The sequence below is a fragment of the Equus asinus genome, chromosome 13 (assembly GCF_041296235.1).
Source record: "Equus asinus isolate D_3611 breed Donkey chromosome 13, EquAss-T2T_v2, whole genome shotgun sequence".
In the NCBI taxonomy this organism is placed as follows: Eukaryota; Metazoa; Chordata; class Mammalia; order Perissodactyla; family Equidae; genus Equus; species Equus asinus.
Genome location: NC_091802.1, coordinates 10,846,780 through 10,861,421, shown reverse-complemented (window position 1 = coordinate 10,861,421; position 14,642 = coordinate 10,846,780). Strand labels below are relative to the sequence as shown.

The following is a 14,642-nucleotide window of genomic DNA, read 5'->3' as shown; positions in this document are numbered from 1 at the left end:
GTGACCCCAAAGAGCTTGTGACAAATGGGGAAGCCCTCCTACAGCGTAACCAACCTCTCCTTAGTGACTCTCAGGCTCAGGTTAATGGCTGCTACGTTTCAAGTGCTACTTCTATGAAAGACTGAACAGGGGGTGGGGGGCTTTATCAACAATTACAACTTGCTCCACGTACTTCTCACATTTTCTCTGGCGGTCCCTTCCAGGTCTGTCAGCTGCCATCCAGCAGTTGTGCAAGTTGAAAGAAGCTAAATGGTGCTGCTCTGGGAGGGAGACTGCAGGTTTAAACTATTGTAGGGCCAATTACACACAACTGTCCCTCCACACAGTCTGGACCAGGACTAAAGCCACAGACAGCCCCTATTATCACAGACTCTTTTATAAAAGTCTAAAGACTCTGCCCCTAACGTTGAGGTTACAGTCCCTCTTTGCTGGCTCACTGTGCTTGCATCTTCCGTTACTAGTTTATCTCAGAGGTCTAAACTTTCAAAATACATTTTTGGAAGAAAACAGTCCTTTGGTTTATAGCAGAAACTTGTATGACCTCCTTATTCTGCCTCTAGGAAATCTATTCTTTTTTCTTCCGCACTTCTCCTTTGATGCTTTTGGAAACCTCTCTTTACCGTTACCTCATCTCTCATGTTTATCCTCGAAAGCCTGCATGCTCTTCATAATGCTATTTTACTGATATTATAAACATACCTAGAAGCAAAACGTCCATTAACTTTGTGTTATCTCATTTAGAGATGCACTACATGTTAGCATGTTGAACGCAATCTCAATTTGGATCCCTAGAAACTGCTTCATCTACTGTCTTCTGAGAAATCACTGAAAATACTAAAGCCCCTACTTTCATTTAAAAGCTGTTACTCCTCCCCGGGGTTTGAATCCAGAAACACACGTTGAAGAGACAAACATTGTGCTGTAGTAATACTACACACACTTCAAAGACCGTATTTACCCACGGTGGATGGAAGGTCCCTAAGGAAAAGGAGAGAATGAGACCCCTGACACTTGGTTTAGCTGAGTAACTCAACCAAAGGACATCTCACTAAGAGAGACAGGAACGGGCACATTTTCAGTGCCAACATGAGAATACGGCGAGGTGAATGAGCTTACTCCCTGTTGGAATGATGTCATCTAGGAGTGGCTCTGTACTTGATTCTGCTGGTACAGAAAAACACGTGGTCCATACACCCCCAAGATCATGGTGCCGCAGGAAAGAGCACCCACGCTGTAGGAGAGGGAAAGGCCACAGCTGGAGTGTTAGGCGAAGCTGCTGCACCTGAAAACTGGGTGAGGAATGTCCACCCACCATCAATGCCCTCACTCAATGACTTATTTACAGTGTGCCTACGTTGTGCCAGGGGCTGAGGAAATTGACAGCAGACAAAAACAGGCACTGTCGCTACTCTCAAAGAGCTCAGTCTGGAACTCTCTTAAAAGATTAGAAATCCAAGAGTTAAAGGGAATTAATTAAAGAGGGCACTCTACTTTGGGAGAAAGTCCAAAAGATCAATCACTAATCTTTTAGAGAAGCACAAGTCCCAGGCAGACCATAAGCTCAAAGCCACCTCCTAGCTCTTTCTTTTTCTCTCCACTTTCTCAACTTTGTTAGTGCTCCCCAAGGCCAAAGGCGACTGAGTTCGAAGATTTCTTCTTTTGGAGTTCTTCTGTGGAATATTCATTCCAGCTCACGGAATAATCTTTGGCATAATCCATGCCCTCCCTCTTCCCACCCCAATGCTTGCAGTCTGCTTCTTCAGAGTATGTGAGATAGAAATGATGTTAGGGATCTTGGATTAAAATGGGAATGTTCCTTTAACATATTTTCAAAAAACTTTTGAGATGGATTTGGGTCTCAGCATTATTGTGTTCCAAAAATTATAAAGGAAATTTTATGAGTTCGACTTTATCTTTGAATTTCACTAAATAATTGGAAGGCTGGGTGATCTTCATTATATTGGGCTTTTGGGGGCCTCTAGGCCATGGTTAGGCTGTATTTTAAACAGGGCTAAGGATTCAGACCACAAGGCCCAAATGTTTGGAGCTGAATCTCAGGTTCAATGTACAAATTTCAACACTCCACTCTATCTTAGTCTCAGTTGCATATATCAACACTTGTAGATAATTTCAGTCTTCAGTTCAAAAGAAAAAGCCATGTAGGCAGATATGCACATAAATTACAAACAAAAGATATAATGATGAGACCAACACATGTAAGATAAATATGTAGCTATTTGTTCACAAAATGTTAATGACAAAAAAAAAATTTCTCCTTGGAATTCCTTAGAGTTGAAAATTTAAAGGTAGTTGAAAGACAAAGCAGACGTTATTTAGCAGATCAATTCCCAACAATTCCCTGAGAGGACTGTGTATCAAAATGGCACTACTGGAAAAGGTAGTGACATACCTTTTAATATGCAGTGCTGTAGGTGCTATGCATAAAATAAGAAGCAATGTGTAGGCAGTAGCAGTTGAATTGTTGATGCACTCAAACAGTTGCCTTGAAGAATAATAAAACTGAGCATGAAATGAAAGGTTCATGCAGGTCTATGAGCAAAACAAAAACAGAAACCCAGAAACCAGCCCCACTCCCCAGTCTACCCTGCCCTCCCGACCCCCCTGCCAGCCCCCCGTAAGTTCTTCCTGTGGGCTTAAAACCCTTCTGTTTTTGGAAGACCTACAGGCTTTATACATTCACCTGGTGGCTCATGAAGACCAGAAACACTGTCATAGAAAGAAGCTCTCTGAATATTCTGAATCTCTAAAGCAGAGAAACAGCAAAAACAGGAGGATAGAAGAGCAAATACACAAACACTTCAGTTAGTGTGAGAGACATTTGACATCACAAGTAAACTTTGAAATTGGGCTACAAAAAGTAGCTAGTCCCGGGCAGATCCCATGCAAACTTTACTGTTTAGAGAATTTGCACATTTGGACAAAATTCTTTATAAAATAAATTTAACCTGAATCAAAAGAACACAGATGTGAGCAGTGTATCATATCAAAATTAAATGATTATCCCCATGGAAATGCAGGATGAGATTGAAGAGTAATACTGTACTATTTGAGTTGTCTTTCATAAAATTATCTTGCAATTAGCAAATTAGGACAAGACTGCAGTAAGTTAGAGCATTCTGGTAAATGTAAATATTAGTGGCTTTTACTGTAAAAAATTCACACTGCTGTGTAATTTTACTTCCAATAGACTTTGGAAATATAATTTGCCTCAAATACAAATAACTGACAGGTAAGTACCATTAAGGAAAACAAAATTCAAGTTCTGTTGTAGCAAAATGTTAAAATAACTTCAAATCATAAGTAAGACGATACTTATTGATCATACCATTACTCATGAAAACATCCTAGGAAGCACATTTATACGAAAATGCAATCTTTAGTTTTTTCCATATATTAGCCCCAAGAAGTGGCAAGAAATCCTGTGCAGCTGGTAGAGAGATCTCAAAACATCTTTTAGCAAAAAGTAGGGCCCTATGAATCTCTAGGGCAGGGCTGCCACCAATAAGTCTTATTTCTTCTGGTTTGGCCTTGAGAAAACTCCATAAAACCCTAACGCAAAGTCTATTTTAACACAAAATGTTTTATACTCCAGGTATTGCACCTTCACAGGCAAACTATATTCATACATCATATATTCATACATTACAGTCAACTTGTCATTTTCTGCCTTTGCATTTATGTGGCTATAAAGAGAGAAAAATTATTGCGTTTTTCTAGGGCTATTTTCTTTTCCTAGGGGAAAAGCTCCCCTTATGCCAAGAGATCTCTACATGCAGAGTGGGCAGTGATGAATTCTCCACTTTAGAAACCTCTTCAAACTTCTGTGCCTGCCACTGACTGTATATACGAAACACAGTTCTCAAAATTGGGCAAACGTGGTCCTGCTGCCCCACCTGCCCCTCCCCTGCCAGTGAGTGACCGCTGAGAGCCTGTCTCTCAGACTAAACTGAGTAACTGTCCACCTAAGCTGACGGCTGACAGGACCTCCTGCTAAGAGTAACATCATCAGGAGGGCACACATGTGGGGTTATTCCAGAGCAGATGCTGGCAGAGCTCAACCAAACTTGGGGTAGATAAGATTGCTCTTAGCCTGTTGTGACAGAAAGTGGCCAAACACGCTCCCAAGCTGTCTTCTCTACAGAGGCCAGGGCCACAACAGGGCTGTGCAAGCCGTACAGCCCGGGAGGCCCGAGCTTGGGCTCAGCACAGACGCACAGGGCTCGGGCCAGGACTGAAGGAGCTCTGCAGGGCGGCAAGTGTTTCCTCTCCAAGTTTCTATAATCAAAGAAATAACTTCTCTGTATTTATTCAATGGAAATGAATAAATGGTCCAGGCGTGGTCCTACCTATAAGATACATGATCTATGAAATGGAATTGCACTGAGTGTTGCAGCCCCCACCTCCACCTTTGCCCACCAAATCTTATGTTCCTAAAACTTCTGACCCACTGCTGCCAAAGGCTTTCTGATGCTGGGGATGGTGAGATGTGGAGTTAAAGGGGAAAGGAAGGAGGAAGCTGAGGAAGCTGGGAGCTAAGATGGAGGCTCGCTTGGTCCTATTATTGCATCTGTGTATATCCTGAGTTTTCAACAAGACAAGCTCTTGGAGGCAGTGGACATGTCTTTCATTGCTCCCAAATCTACCTCACTGATTATAACCAGGGTAAACATATGGTTAGACATGTGGTATTATATGAATGAGGCAGGTGCTCAATAGGTGTTTCCCACAATATCATTTTTTGATAAAGATATTAAAAAATAAGAGTCAAAAGTGATTCACAACGTCAGAACCAGTATGTAAGCCGAGAACCTAATTTCTTTTATTATACTGTCATTAGTCCCCAAATATCTGTTTCTCTTCTTATTCAAAATCAAGAGAGAAAATCAGTTTTTAAGGCTTTAATAGTAAAAATGCTGGTTTCCTCTGTGCCTTTTTTCCTAGGCATTCCTTCCATGCCCCCTGCTTTCATCCTCAGTCACCTGAATTCAGGAAGCACCTGAATCCTGCTTCTAAGTTTTTTTACCCCAAACCAACCATCCAACAAACCACTGCCTGCTTTACTTCTCCAAGTTCACACTGTGTTACTTCCTTGGCTCACAAACCTATTGATGTTATTTATTCAATAAAGTCAAAGCCACCTGAGACTGGCCATCGGGGTTCTCTGTGGTCTGGTCTCCACCTGTCACCCAGCCTCGTTTCCTGCTGGCTCCCTTTCTGCCCCAGCCCTACTGTAAAGCCCAATGGGACACTGATCCTGAGCTGTGACTTTCCACTCCCACACCATGATCATTCAACGTGCTCGACTCTCACCCCTTCTTCTCCCATGCCAACTTCACTTCTAAAAATACTACCCATCCCTAGATGAGTCAGTTCATGTAAAACTACTCAGCCTTAAATGTTTAAGGAATGATCACATCGTGAAGACTCATGAATTAGTGCTGAAAAACTGCCTGGCACTTAGTAAGTGCTCAGTGAATGTTAACTTTATTTCTTTATTCAACAAATTATTATCCTTCAAGGACAAGGAAAATTGCCTCCTCCTCATGACGTTTTACCTTAGCACCTCAGGAAAAAAGCAGTCCCTCCCTCCGTTGTACATCACTAAAAACTGATTTTGTACCATTCTCATGGCATTCATCGCAGACATCTTTGGCACTCAACAGTTTGTCTACATATCTCACTCCCTTGCCTTTGCTCTAAGATCTCAGAAGAGGCCAGGAGACGGGAGTGAGCATGGTGTCACTCTGTAACCTACATCGTTCCCGATATAGTCACAACTGAATTGATTCCTAATAGAATGCAAGTATTTAAGATTGGCAGCATTACTCCTTTCTCTTCTTTCTGTGACATTTCCCATGCACATTTCCAACTCAGCAGCGCTGGTCTTTCTAGCACTGTGGACCCTGTGACAACTGGAGCTCAGTCGTTTTTCGGGCTCTCATTCCCATTTTTCATATCCCATTCTAACATTTCCCAGCAACAGGCTCAAGAGGCCCTCATCTATTAAGGTACTGCAAATTCCACATCAGGGTCCTACTTCTCTTCTTTTTCCTCATGCAGCAACCCTCGACTGCCCGGGTCATTGCAACTCAGCAGCCAGCAGAAGAATTTCATCTAAAGGTGCAAAGATTAAAAGCTTCCGTTAAACTTACTGGGAACCTAAGCTGTTCCCCAAATCCCTCCTTTTATTCAGTCTCAGGCACACGATCTCTTCCCAGGACTCATGCATGGCTCCCTCACACTTGCTTGAGTTGATGTACACAATCTTGACTAGATTATCTTTGATACTGTCATCTTTCCCCTACTAACGTTTTCTGTGTTCATTCTTCTCTATCTCCTTTTGCTCCAACTGCCTTAACCCCTTCTTAACTGCTTTCTGTGTTTCTTTCTCTTTACCTCTGAGAAGACAGTTAGATGACAAGGTCTTGAGATGCTTGAGAAAAAGCATAAGTGAGGCAGGTTACTGAGTAGTTGTGGCCTCAGGGTCAAGGCCTGGGCAGGGGCAGATCCAGGGCTAAGGTCTTGCAGGGCCTGAGGCCAAGCAAAGAGGTGGGACAGAACCAGGACGAAATGCAGTAGCGAGAGCCAAGCTATAGAAGATGCTGGTTCCCACTATGCATATATCGACATAGATGTTTTGTTTTTCTGGTACTAGTAAAACCTCTGGTCTGATAAAATCACCAAATCTTCACCTAATATTCATGTAACAAAAGAACCATGGACTGATGGAAATAAAGACATCTGATCTACACGCAAGGTGTCTGAATTATTCCCCAGCCACTTTGTGTGTTGAGGGGGCTGGCAGTGGTGGAGGACGCAGCTCAGCTGACCTGTGTACACAACACAGAGAAAATGCACAGGGCTTCTCGGGTTTCATGTCCCAATACCCTTGGATTTTAACTAAATTGGGACCAGAGTGGCTTGAAACACATGTGTAGTTCTTTATGGCTCTGGGCCTAGAATGTTCCCACACTCTCCTAGCATCTGACCAATAAGGCAGACGTCTTGTTCTCCAAGTATTCTTAAAATGGGTAAATTCGAAATCACGGCAGCCCTGCTCTAGGGACAGAACGAGTTTTAAAGTAAAATATATACACATAAATATATGTAAAAGAACCATACATAAGCCTTAACTGTAAAAGATTCCGGCCAAGCTCATTACAAACGTCAGCACACTCTTACCATCCTTCCAAAGCTCCGCAACAAATCTGTCCGACGACTGGTGCAGGAGGGTGGCCACGTTGTCGTTCAGAGGATCCATGTTCTTCATCAGCCACTCATCTGCTTTGTAGTCCACCTGGCCCATACCAGAGGCAAACACGGTGAGATGGAAAAACAAAAACAAGGACAAAAGGAAAAAACGCTGTAAGCCTTAACCAAAATCTTCACAGAGCAATCCAAATAGTGGGTTGTCTCAAAGGCAGAGCATTTGTACTGCACACTATAATTAAGGGTTTACAAATGTTTATCAGCACATTTGTTACAACCTTCAACAGATCCAGCAATATTTCAAACAGTGCTTTTAATTGGGTTGTTCAACTCTTACCTTCCCTGCATAATGGATAATGCAGAAGTCAGCTTTGTCTTTCAGTTGCCGAGGCTTCTGAAACTTGGAGTGGGAACCTTGCTCTTGAACCAGTTTTTCAACAAAGGTTTTATCTGTGGCTTTAGGGAACCAGCACTCTTCATCCAAAAGGGCCAGCACACCAGGGGGGTTAGCCTGACGACAAGAGGCAACAAGATGGACATGGTTTGCACTTCACTTTAAACACCAGGATTTTTCCATTGGGTTTAGCAGTTAAACTTTCAAAACAAGTAGAGTTTTACAAAGATCTATGGAAACCAAGTTGCTAGGATAGAATGTAATGTCCAAACCATATCTATCGTTCAAACACTGAGATCTCAAACTTCTAAAGAAGTACCAGTAAGAAAATGGATGAGAATTTTATCTCGAAAACTTATAAATAGATGTATTGTAAATAAACTAATTCTAAGTAGATGGCCCCCCAATCACAGCAAATAAAAGGCACCAGGAAGAAAGTGGGAGGTGGGGAGATGAAACTGAATATTTATATTCAATGACTGGCTGGATAAATGACTATAAAACCTCCACTAGATGGAATGCTTCAGACATTTTATATCCTAATCAACTTAAGTTTCTATTTAAATGACGATTAAATAAAATATACCACTTCATGAAGTATTTAAAACTATTATTAAGTAGAGTATATGGAAGGTGATGAAATAGTTTATCAATCACTTTATATATTTGTTTCAACAAACATTTGAGAGCCTATTTTATTTCGCTCAACTAGTTCACTGACAAAAGGCCTAGAGTCATAAGGACATGGAGACCTGCGGTAATCAGTGCAGGCAGGGCCTGGGGAGGACAGCGGGAGTGACTGCCAATGGGAACGAAGTTTCTTTCTGGGGTGATGAAAATGTTGTGGAATTAGACAGTGGTAATGGTTGCACAACTTTGTGAATATATTAAAAACCAATGAATTGCATACTTTAAAACAGTGAACTTTAGGGTATGTGAATTATGTCTCAAAAAAAAAAATGCCTAGAGCTTGCTATTGTCTGGGAGCTCAAAATCAGTGGAAAGACTACTTTTTTGGGAGGAAACTGGGGTATACACATGAAAGCTAATGGTCTATTTTATAGTGCTTCTTGGTTATCATTTATTGCCATACGGCAAAGATGCTAAGTTTGTGATGTAAGACTGAATGTACCGATTCTAGGGCATAACTACGAAATCAGCTTTTTGAATAATTCTCTAGGATCAGTTTTCTTCAACTCACAAGGCCTTTATATTCACTGGGGAAGAGCTGGATCTATATAAACACTGCTTAAAAAGTAACCAGAGGTTATAGTTAAATATAAACGAAACACGTAATAATATGGTCAGAGGAAGGAGGTGGTGAAGCAGAATGCCAGCAGGTAGAAGCTGAGACGCTGCTGCAGTGAACTCCAGCACTGAGACCTTACTCCACGGCTATCTAGTTTGCGGTTCCTCCACCTAAAAGGACATACAAGGTTCAGAACAGCTAAAAGACGACTATAATCAAAGGCAACGAGGCTTAGGTAACCTTAGAGAAGCAGAGGGTCAGAGTGGCAGATAACTCAATTTACCACATTCATCTGACAACTTTGAGAAATGAAGTTCCATAGTAAGATAAGCGAAACATCCATCTTTCTACCTTAATTTTTACATTTTTAATCCCTTTAATGAAAATATTTCTAAATTCTGAAATAGGATCCCAAATATACTTTCATCTTTTCTAAATGACTCAGTGACAGCGTGATTATGAATACCCATTATTGTGTCTCCTTTTTATTTTTCCTGCTTCATCCTTCAATGTCAAGATCTCTGTTATCACTTCACCTTTTAATTGGGGATTTCTAAAGAGCTGTCGGTTTGGGAGACTAGGTTTCTGCCTAATGGTCAGAGACAACGTCAGGGGTTTGTAAGCAGCTTTCTGAGCTCAGAGGCTTGCCTACTGCCGCTCCACCCCGAGGGAGGCAGGGGCTGGGTTTGTGAGAGATGAGGTTAAGACTAGCCCAGGACGGGCAGGTGCCACCACAGAGCAGTTTGTTAGGTATTTTCCTTCTGGAAAATATTGTCCTCACTCTCCATTTTGAAAGGACCATCAATGGAATCATTATCCCCTCTCATTCTACATGCTACAGTTAATTTGCTACTATTATAAATTCTTAAAGGGTTTAGAAAAATTTGTTTTTTTTAAATCAGATTTTATGTTTCTATGGATAAGTAGAATAAGGTAATCCTAAAGAAGAACAGTTGAGGTAACGAGGGAGTCAGCATTAAATCTTGAATTCCCTCCCTCCCTCTCTGAGTTGTCTCAGGCAGGGAATAAAAGAGTACTTTCTAACATTTTTGGAGAAGAGCCTAGAAGTGCCAGTATAAGAAGTATAGGAAGGAAGGAAGGAGTAAAGGAGAGGGAGAGGCGGGTGGAGAGATGGAGGAAAAAAAGGAAAGAACTCATTCTGTTCATTGACCCTGAGCATCTAGGCATAACTAGTTACTGTGAATCATATCTGCCCCATTCCAATACTTTCTGAACACCCTGGCAAAATAATTTTCCTAAAATACCACTTTCAATGTATTGCTCACCTGCTAATTTCTGTCCGTAAAATGTGGCCCTGGAATGCTCCCTTACTCCTTTCACAACATCCACATTGTGAAACCTTCCGTGACGCTCTCAGCCTACTGTGGACTTTGCCCCTCCCTGATTCAGAGCATCACTTAGACCGGTACCATGTCACCAACGAACTAACCATATATTTGGTTCCATCTTCTGGCTTCAAGATCAGGTCCCTGAGGACCAGGGCCACGCTAACGCTTCCTATTTCCCCATGGCACCCCAATCTTTGCATTTCCAGGCTGTAACTAAGGATTTAATAAATCCTTACTGCCTTGATCTTACACTAATCCAATGATATTTATACTTAACATTTGCAAACAACTGAAAATATAAACATCAAACTCTTTCTGCTTCACCTATTTTTGCTGTGAGCTAATCATTAAGGTTGAAATGTTTACTTTCCCCTGTCAGTCTCACTTTTAGAGTAAAAGCATCAAGTGAGAGTGAAGAATAACTGGTATATAAAGTATTTTGTTCAAGAGGACAAAGCAAAAGAAATGCAACTGAGTAACAGTGAGCAGAATGTATATTTCTAAGATTCATTTAAGGGTCACAAAACCACCATATTTTAAAACATTCTAAAAATTTTTTTTTGAGGAAGATTAGCCCTGAGCTAACATCTGCTGCCAATGCTCTTCTTTTCGCTGAGGAAGACTGGCCCTGAGCTGACATCATGCCCATCTTCCTCTGCTTTATATGTGGGACACCTGCCACAGCATGGCTTGACAAGCAGTGCATAGGTCTGCAACTGGGATCCGAACTGGGGAACCCTGGGCCACTGAAGTAGAATGCGCAAACTTAACCGCTGCACAACTGGGCCAGCCCCCTAAAAATATTTTTTAAAAAATAGGGCCGATAATTTTCAACTTGCAAGAGTTTAATAATACAATTATTTTATAACACAATTATTACCACAGACAAAGAGATTGACTTAGCAACTCTTATGGTTTCTCTTCCATCTTAAATTATAAGTACAGGGGGCTGGCCCCGTGGCCGAGTGGTTAAGTTCACGCGCTCTGCTGCAGGCGGCCCAGTGTTTTGTTGGTTCGAATCCTGGGCACGGACATGGCACTGCTCATCAAACCACGCTGAGGTAGCGTACCACATGCCACAACTAGAAGGACCCACAACGAAGAATATACAACTATGTACTGGGGGGCTTTGGGGAGAAAGAGGAAAAAATAAAATCTTAAAAAAAAAAAAACTATAAGTACAGATACGTAGTCAATACATTCTTAAAACACAGGACTTCCAATGCCATATGGATACATATAAATGAGCATCTCAAACAACAAGTCACGTGGTCATCACCAGTACTGACATGAATATCCATTCCCTTATTTATATAAATTCCCAAACACCTTTTTGGGGCAACAAAGCAGCTAGGAAATATATTCATGTGTTTGCGTATGCCCAAGAGCCAACTGGAAGTTACTCCTTGTATGCCTTGAATGTTACTTCTAAATAACGCCGCAAGGGACAGAGGAGCAGATTCCTCCCAACTACAGGTAATCCGAGAGTTCTGCTCTCAACAAGCAGCTCCAGTGCCGTGAAAGGTAAAATGATCTCTTATGTATGAGCTGAATGAATCTATTACTTCCCTTAAACCCAAATTTGTACTGTGCCAGAACCACATCTCTAATGGGGTGATGTCCTCTAGGTTTCTCCTCTTCCTGATTTGCCACCACTCCTCTGACCGCAGGTGCTGTACCATCCGGGTTCTCTAGACATTAGCCCTCAAACCCCTCCCCACATGGAGAGCACAGGTGGCAGCCAGAGACGGAGGAGCAAGAGAAGGAACTGCTCACAGCCCAGCGCACCCACAGGAGAAACCTCTGACCTGTCGTTAAACCACACCTACTCATGCAGGAGCAGAACTTCGCGAACATGACCAATAGCGATGCTCACTTGTGCTTTCGTTTTCCTATATTTTGGTAGTTAGCAAAATAAAATAAGTGAAGCCACCCTCTTGTTGAGCAAGCCAACTGCCAGGGAATACATGGCCAATCATCAACACTTGCTTGAGATCATATGGAGGAGAGTTTCGTAAGTGAATGAGGTATCCATGGTTCTATGTATTTCTACATAATACTAAACCAAAAGAAAATAATCTCTCATGCTTTCTAAGATTGCTGTTAAAAATGCATCTGACAGAAAAAAAAACTCTGAAACTTCAAGTTTAAAAAAAATTTGCTGAAATAAAAACATCTTTGTACTTATGAGGATAAACTTCAGTTATGTGAAAAATGGGTTTACGTGGCATGTCTTATTATCAGTTAAATGCGCTGTCCCTCTGTTGCCTAGGAGTACGCCAGGTGGAGCCCTACACCCTTTGACAGGTGCTGAGGGCCGAAGGTGACTGCAGCTGTCACTGCTACCGCAGGGTCGCAGTCTGAGAGGAACCAGGGTGCGTTAGCCAACATACTAACATATGCAAGGACAGGAATAACACTGCAAGAGAAGCGAGCTCAAGAAGGGTCTTAATGGGACGTGACTTACTTTTTAAGTAAGTATCTTATCAAAGTATCACCTTCCCAGAAAATTTAGATTAGAAAATTATCTTAACACTGATTAGACAGGATGACTTCTGTCTCAGATTATGCCAATAAAAAACTCAGCACACTGCTTGAAGATGAACTGAAAGCCAAACAGCAAGTCAACACTCTTACGGGTCTCTCTATGAGGTCGATGCAGGGCTGCAGGTCCAGCCCAAAGTCAATGAAGTTCCACTCGATGCCCTCGCGCTGGTACTCCTCCTGCTCCAGGATGAACATGGTGTGGTTGAACAGCTGCTGCAGCTTCTCATTCGTATAGTTGATGCAAAGTTGTTCAAAAGAGTTCAGCTACAAACATTGAAATCAAAAGAATGAGGTTCCAAACACAGGGAGGGGAGAGAAAACGGGAAGAATTAGTCATCTAGTTATCAAAAAATTCACCAAAAATGATTAATTAGGTATCAACTACATTGTTTTGATTCCATCGAACGACTGTGACTAAACTGAGAGGTCTCCATCAATCTGTCTTTCCCTCTGTCTCACACACACACACACACACACACACACACACACACACAATATATATGGCCACATCACATTACCGAGCTGCTAAAATGAGAAAAGAATAAACTTACTATGCTAATTGAATCATCTACCAATAAAAGAATTCAATTCTTATTAGTGAATGGTTAGTGAGTAGAAATGAAGAAATAAATGAGAGAGGAAAAGAAGAAAAACAGAGACTTGGAAAGGCTGGAAGCAAAGTGGAGCCGGCGCATCTCTGTCAGCTTTGAGGGGTCTGGGGAAGAGATGGGTACTGCCCCATTCTGCTCTCTACTTAGGTTCCAGGCTCCAGAGCAAGCTAAGAGAAAAATAAAACATCTTTACTTCATAGGGTTGTTGTTGAGATCCCAGCCAGGCCTGATACACAAAATGCACTTAATAAGTGGGAGGCTCCAGGTTGCTCTTCAATGCATTTCCTTTTCTTATCAAATTTCAATATCCAAAGTGCTAACCTTTGCCAATATCAAAAGTGCTATTATTGCATTGCTGTCATGAAGTGAACTTGAGCATCTTTTCATATGTTACAGACATTTGTGTCCTTCTCTGTGAATTCTGCCCATTTTTCTATTGTGCTGTTGATGGGATAAATGATGGATGAAGAGGTACAATTTTCTTAAAGCAATCACCTTATATATTTGAAGTACTCAATCTTTTTTCCTGCCACACAAGTAGCATGTGCCCATAAATAACCTCTTTCATTATAAAAAGTGATCTTCAATTAGGGAAGATGTAATCAATCTCCAAGGAATAGAGTTATAGTCTGAAAAAGCCATTCCAATCTTCCACCCCCATGGAGGGGTTATACTCACTCAGCACGAGGTCATACTAGGAGGGCAGGGGCCATCTTTGCCTTGCTCAACACTGTCTTTCTTTCTTTCTTTTGCTTGAGGAAGATTGTTGCTGAGTTAACATTTGTGTCAATCTTCCTCTACTTTGTATGTGGGATGCCTCCATGGCATGGCTTGATGCATAGTGTACAGGTCCACGCCCGGGATCTGAACCCACGAACCCTGGGCTGCGGAAGCAGGGTGTGCAAACTTAACCTACGCCAATGGGCCGGCCCCTCAACACTGTGCTTCTAGTGAACCATTAAAGCATTAGCAGACTGCCTCATTGTGCTTATTCATATTTATGTAGACGGATTTTGCTCTGCTTTAGGATTATGAGATCTTATTCTCTATTTAGGCTGGGTTATTATGTGTGATGGCATTTTTTTAAAAGATAGATTTCTACTTGTCTTCCATATTTAAGTTACAAATGACTGATTTTTAAATTAGTAGTGAATGATATAAAATTAAAAATGTACACAGTTGCACTGAGAAGTCTCACTCCAATTCCCTACTTGTTCTCCCTATAGTCAACTGTCACCTGTTTCTTGTGATCCTTCCAGAAA

At 41.6% G+C, this 14,642-nt stretch overlaps 1 protein-coding gene across 14 annotated transcripts in view; it reads right to left on the bottom strand.

Moving 5' to 3' along the window:
* Positions 1-14,642, bottom strand: part of MYH10 (myosin heavy chain 10) — a 145,250-nt gene that overhangs the window by 47,884 nt on the left and 82,724 nt on the right. For 7 of the 14 annotated variants that reach the window (XM_014864114.3, XM_014864113.3, XM_014864116.3 and 4 more), the window contains 4 exons: positions 12,860-13,033; positions 7,568-7,741; positions 7,204-7,318; positions 2,702-2,764 (listed from right to left, as the gene is read on the bottom strand). In XM_014864114.3, the coding sequence (XP_014719600.3) occupies positions 2,702-2,764; positions 7,204-7,318; positions 7,568-7,741; positions 12,860-13,033 (526 nt within the window). The remainder of the gene's footprint in view (positions 1-2,701; positions 2,765-7,203; positions 7,319-7,567; positions 7,742-12,859; positions 13,034-14,642) is intronic. The other 7 variants (XM_014864117.3, XM_014864115.3, XM_070482346.1 and 4 more) reach the window with 1 other exon arrangement.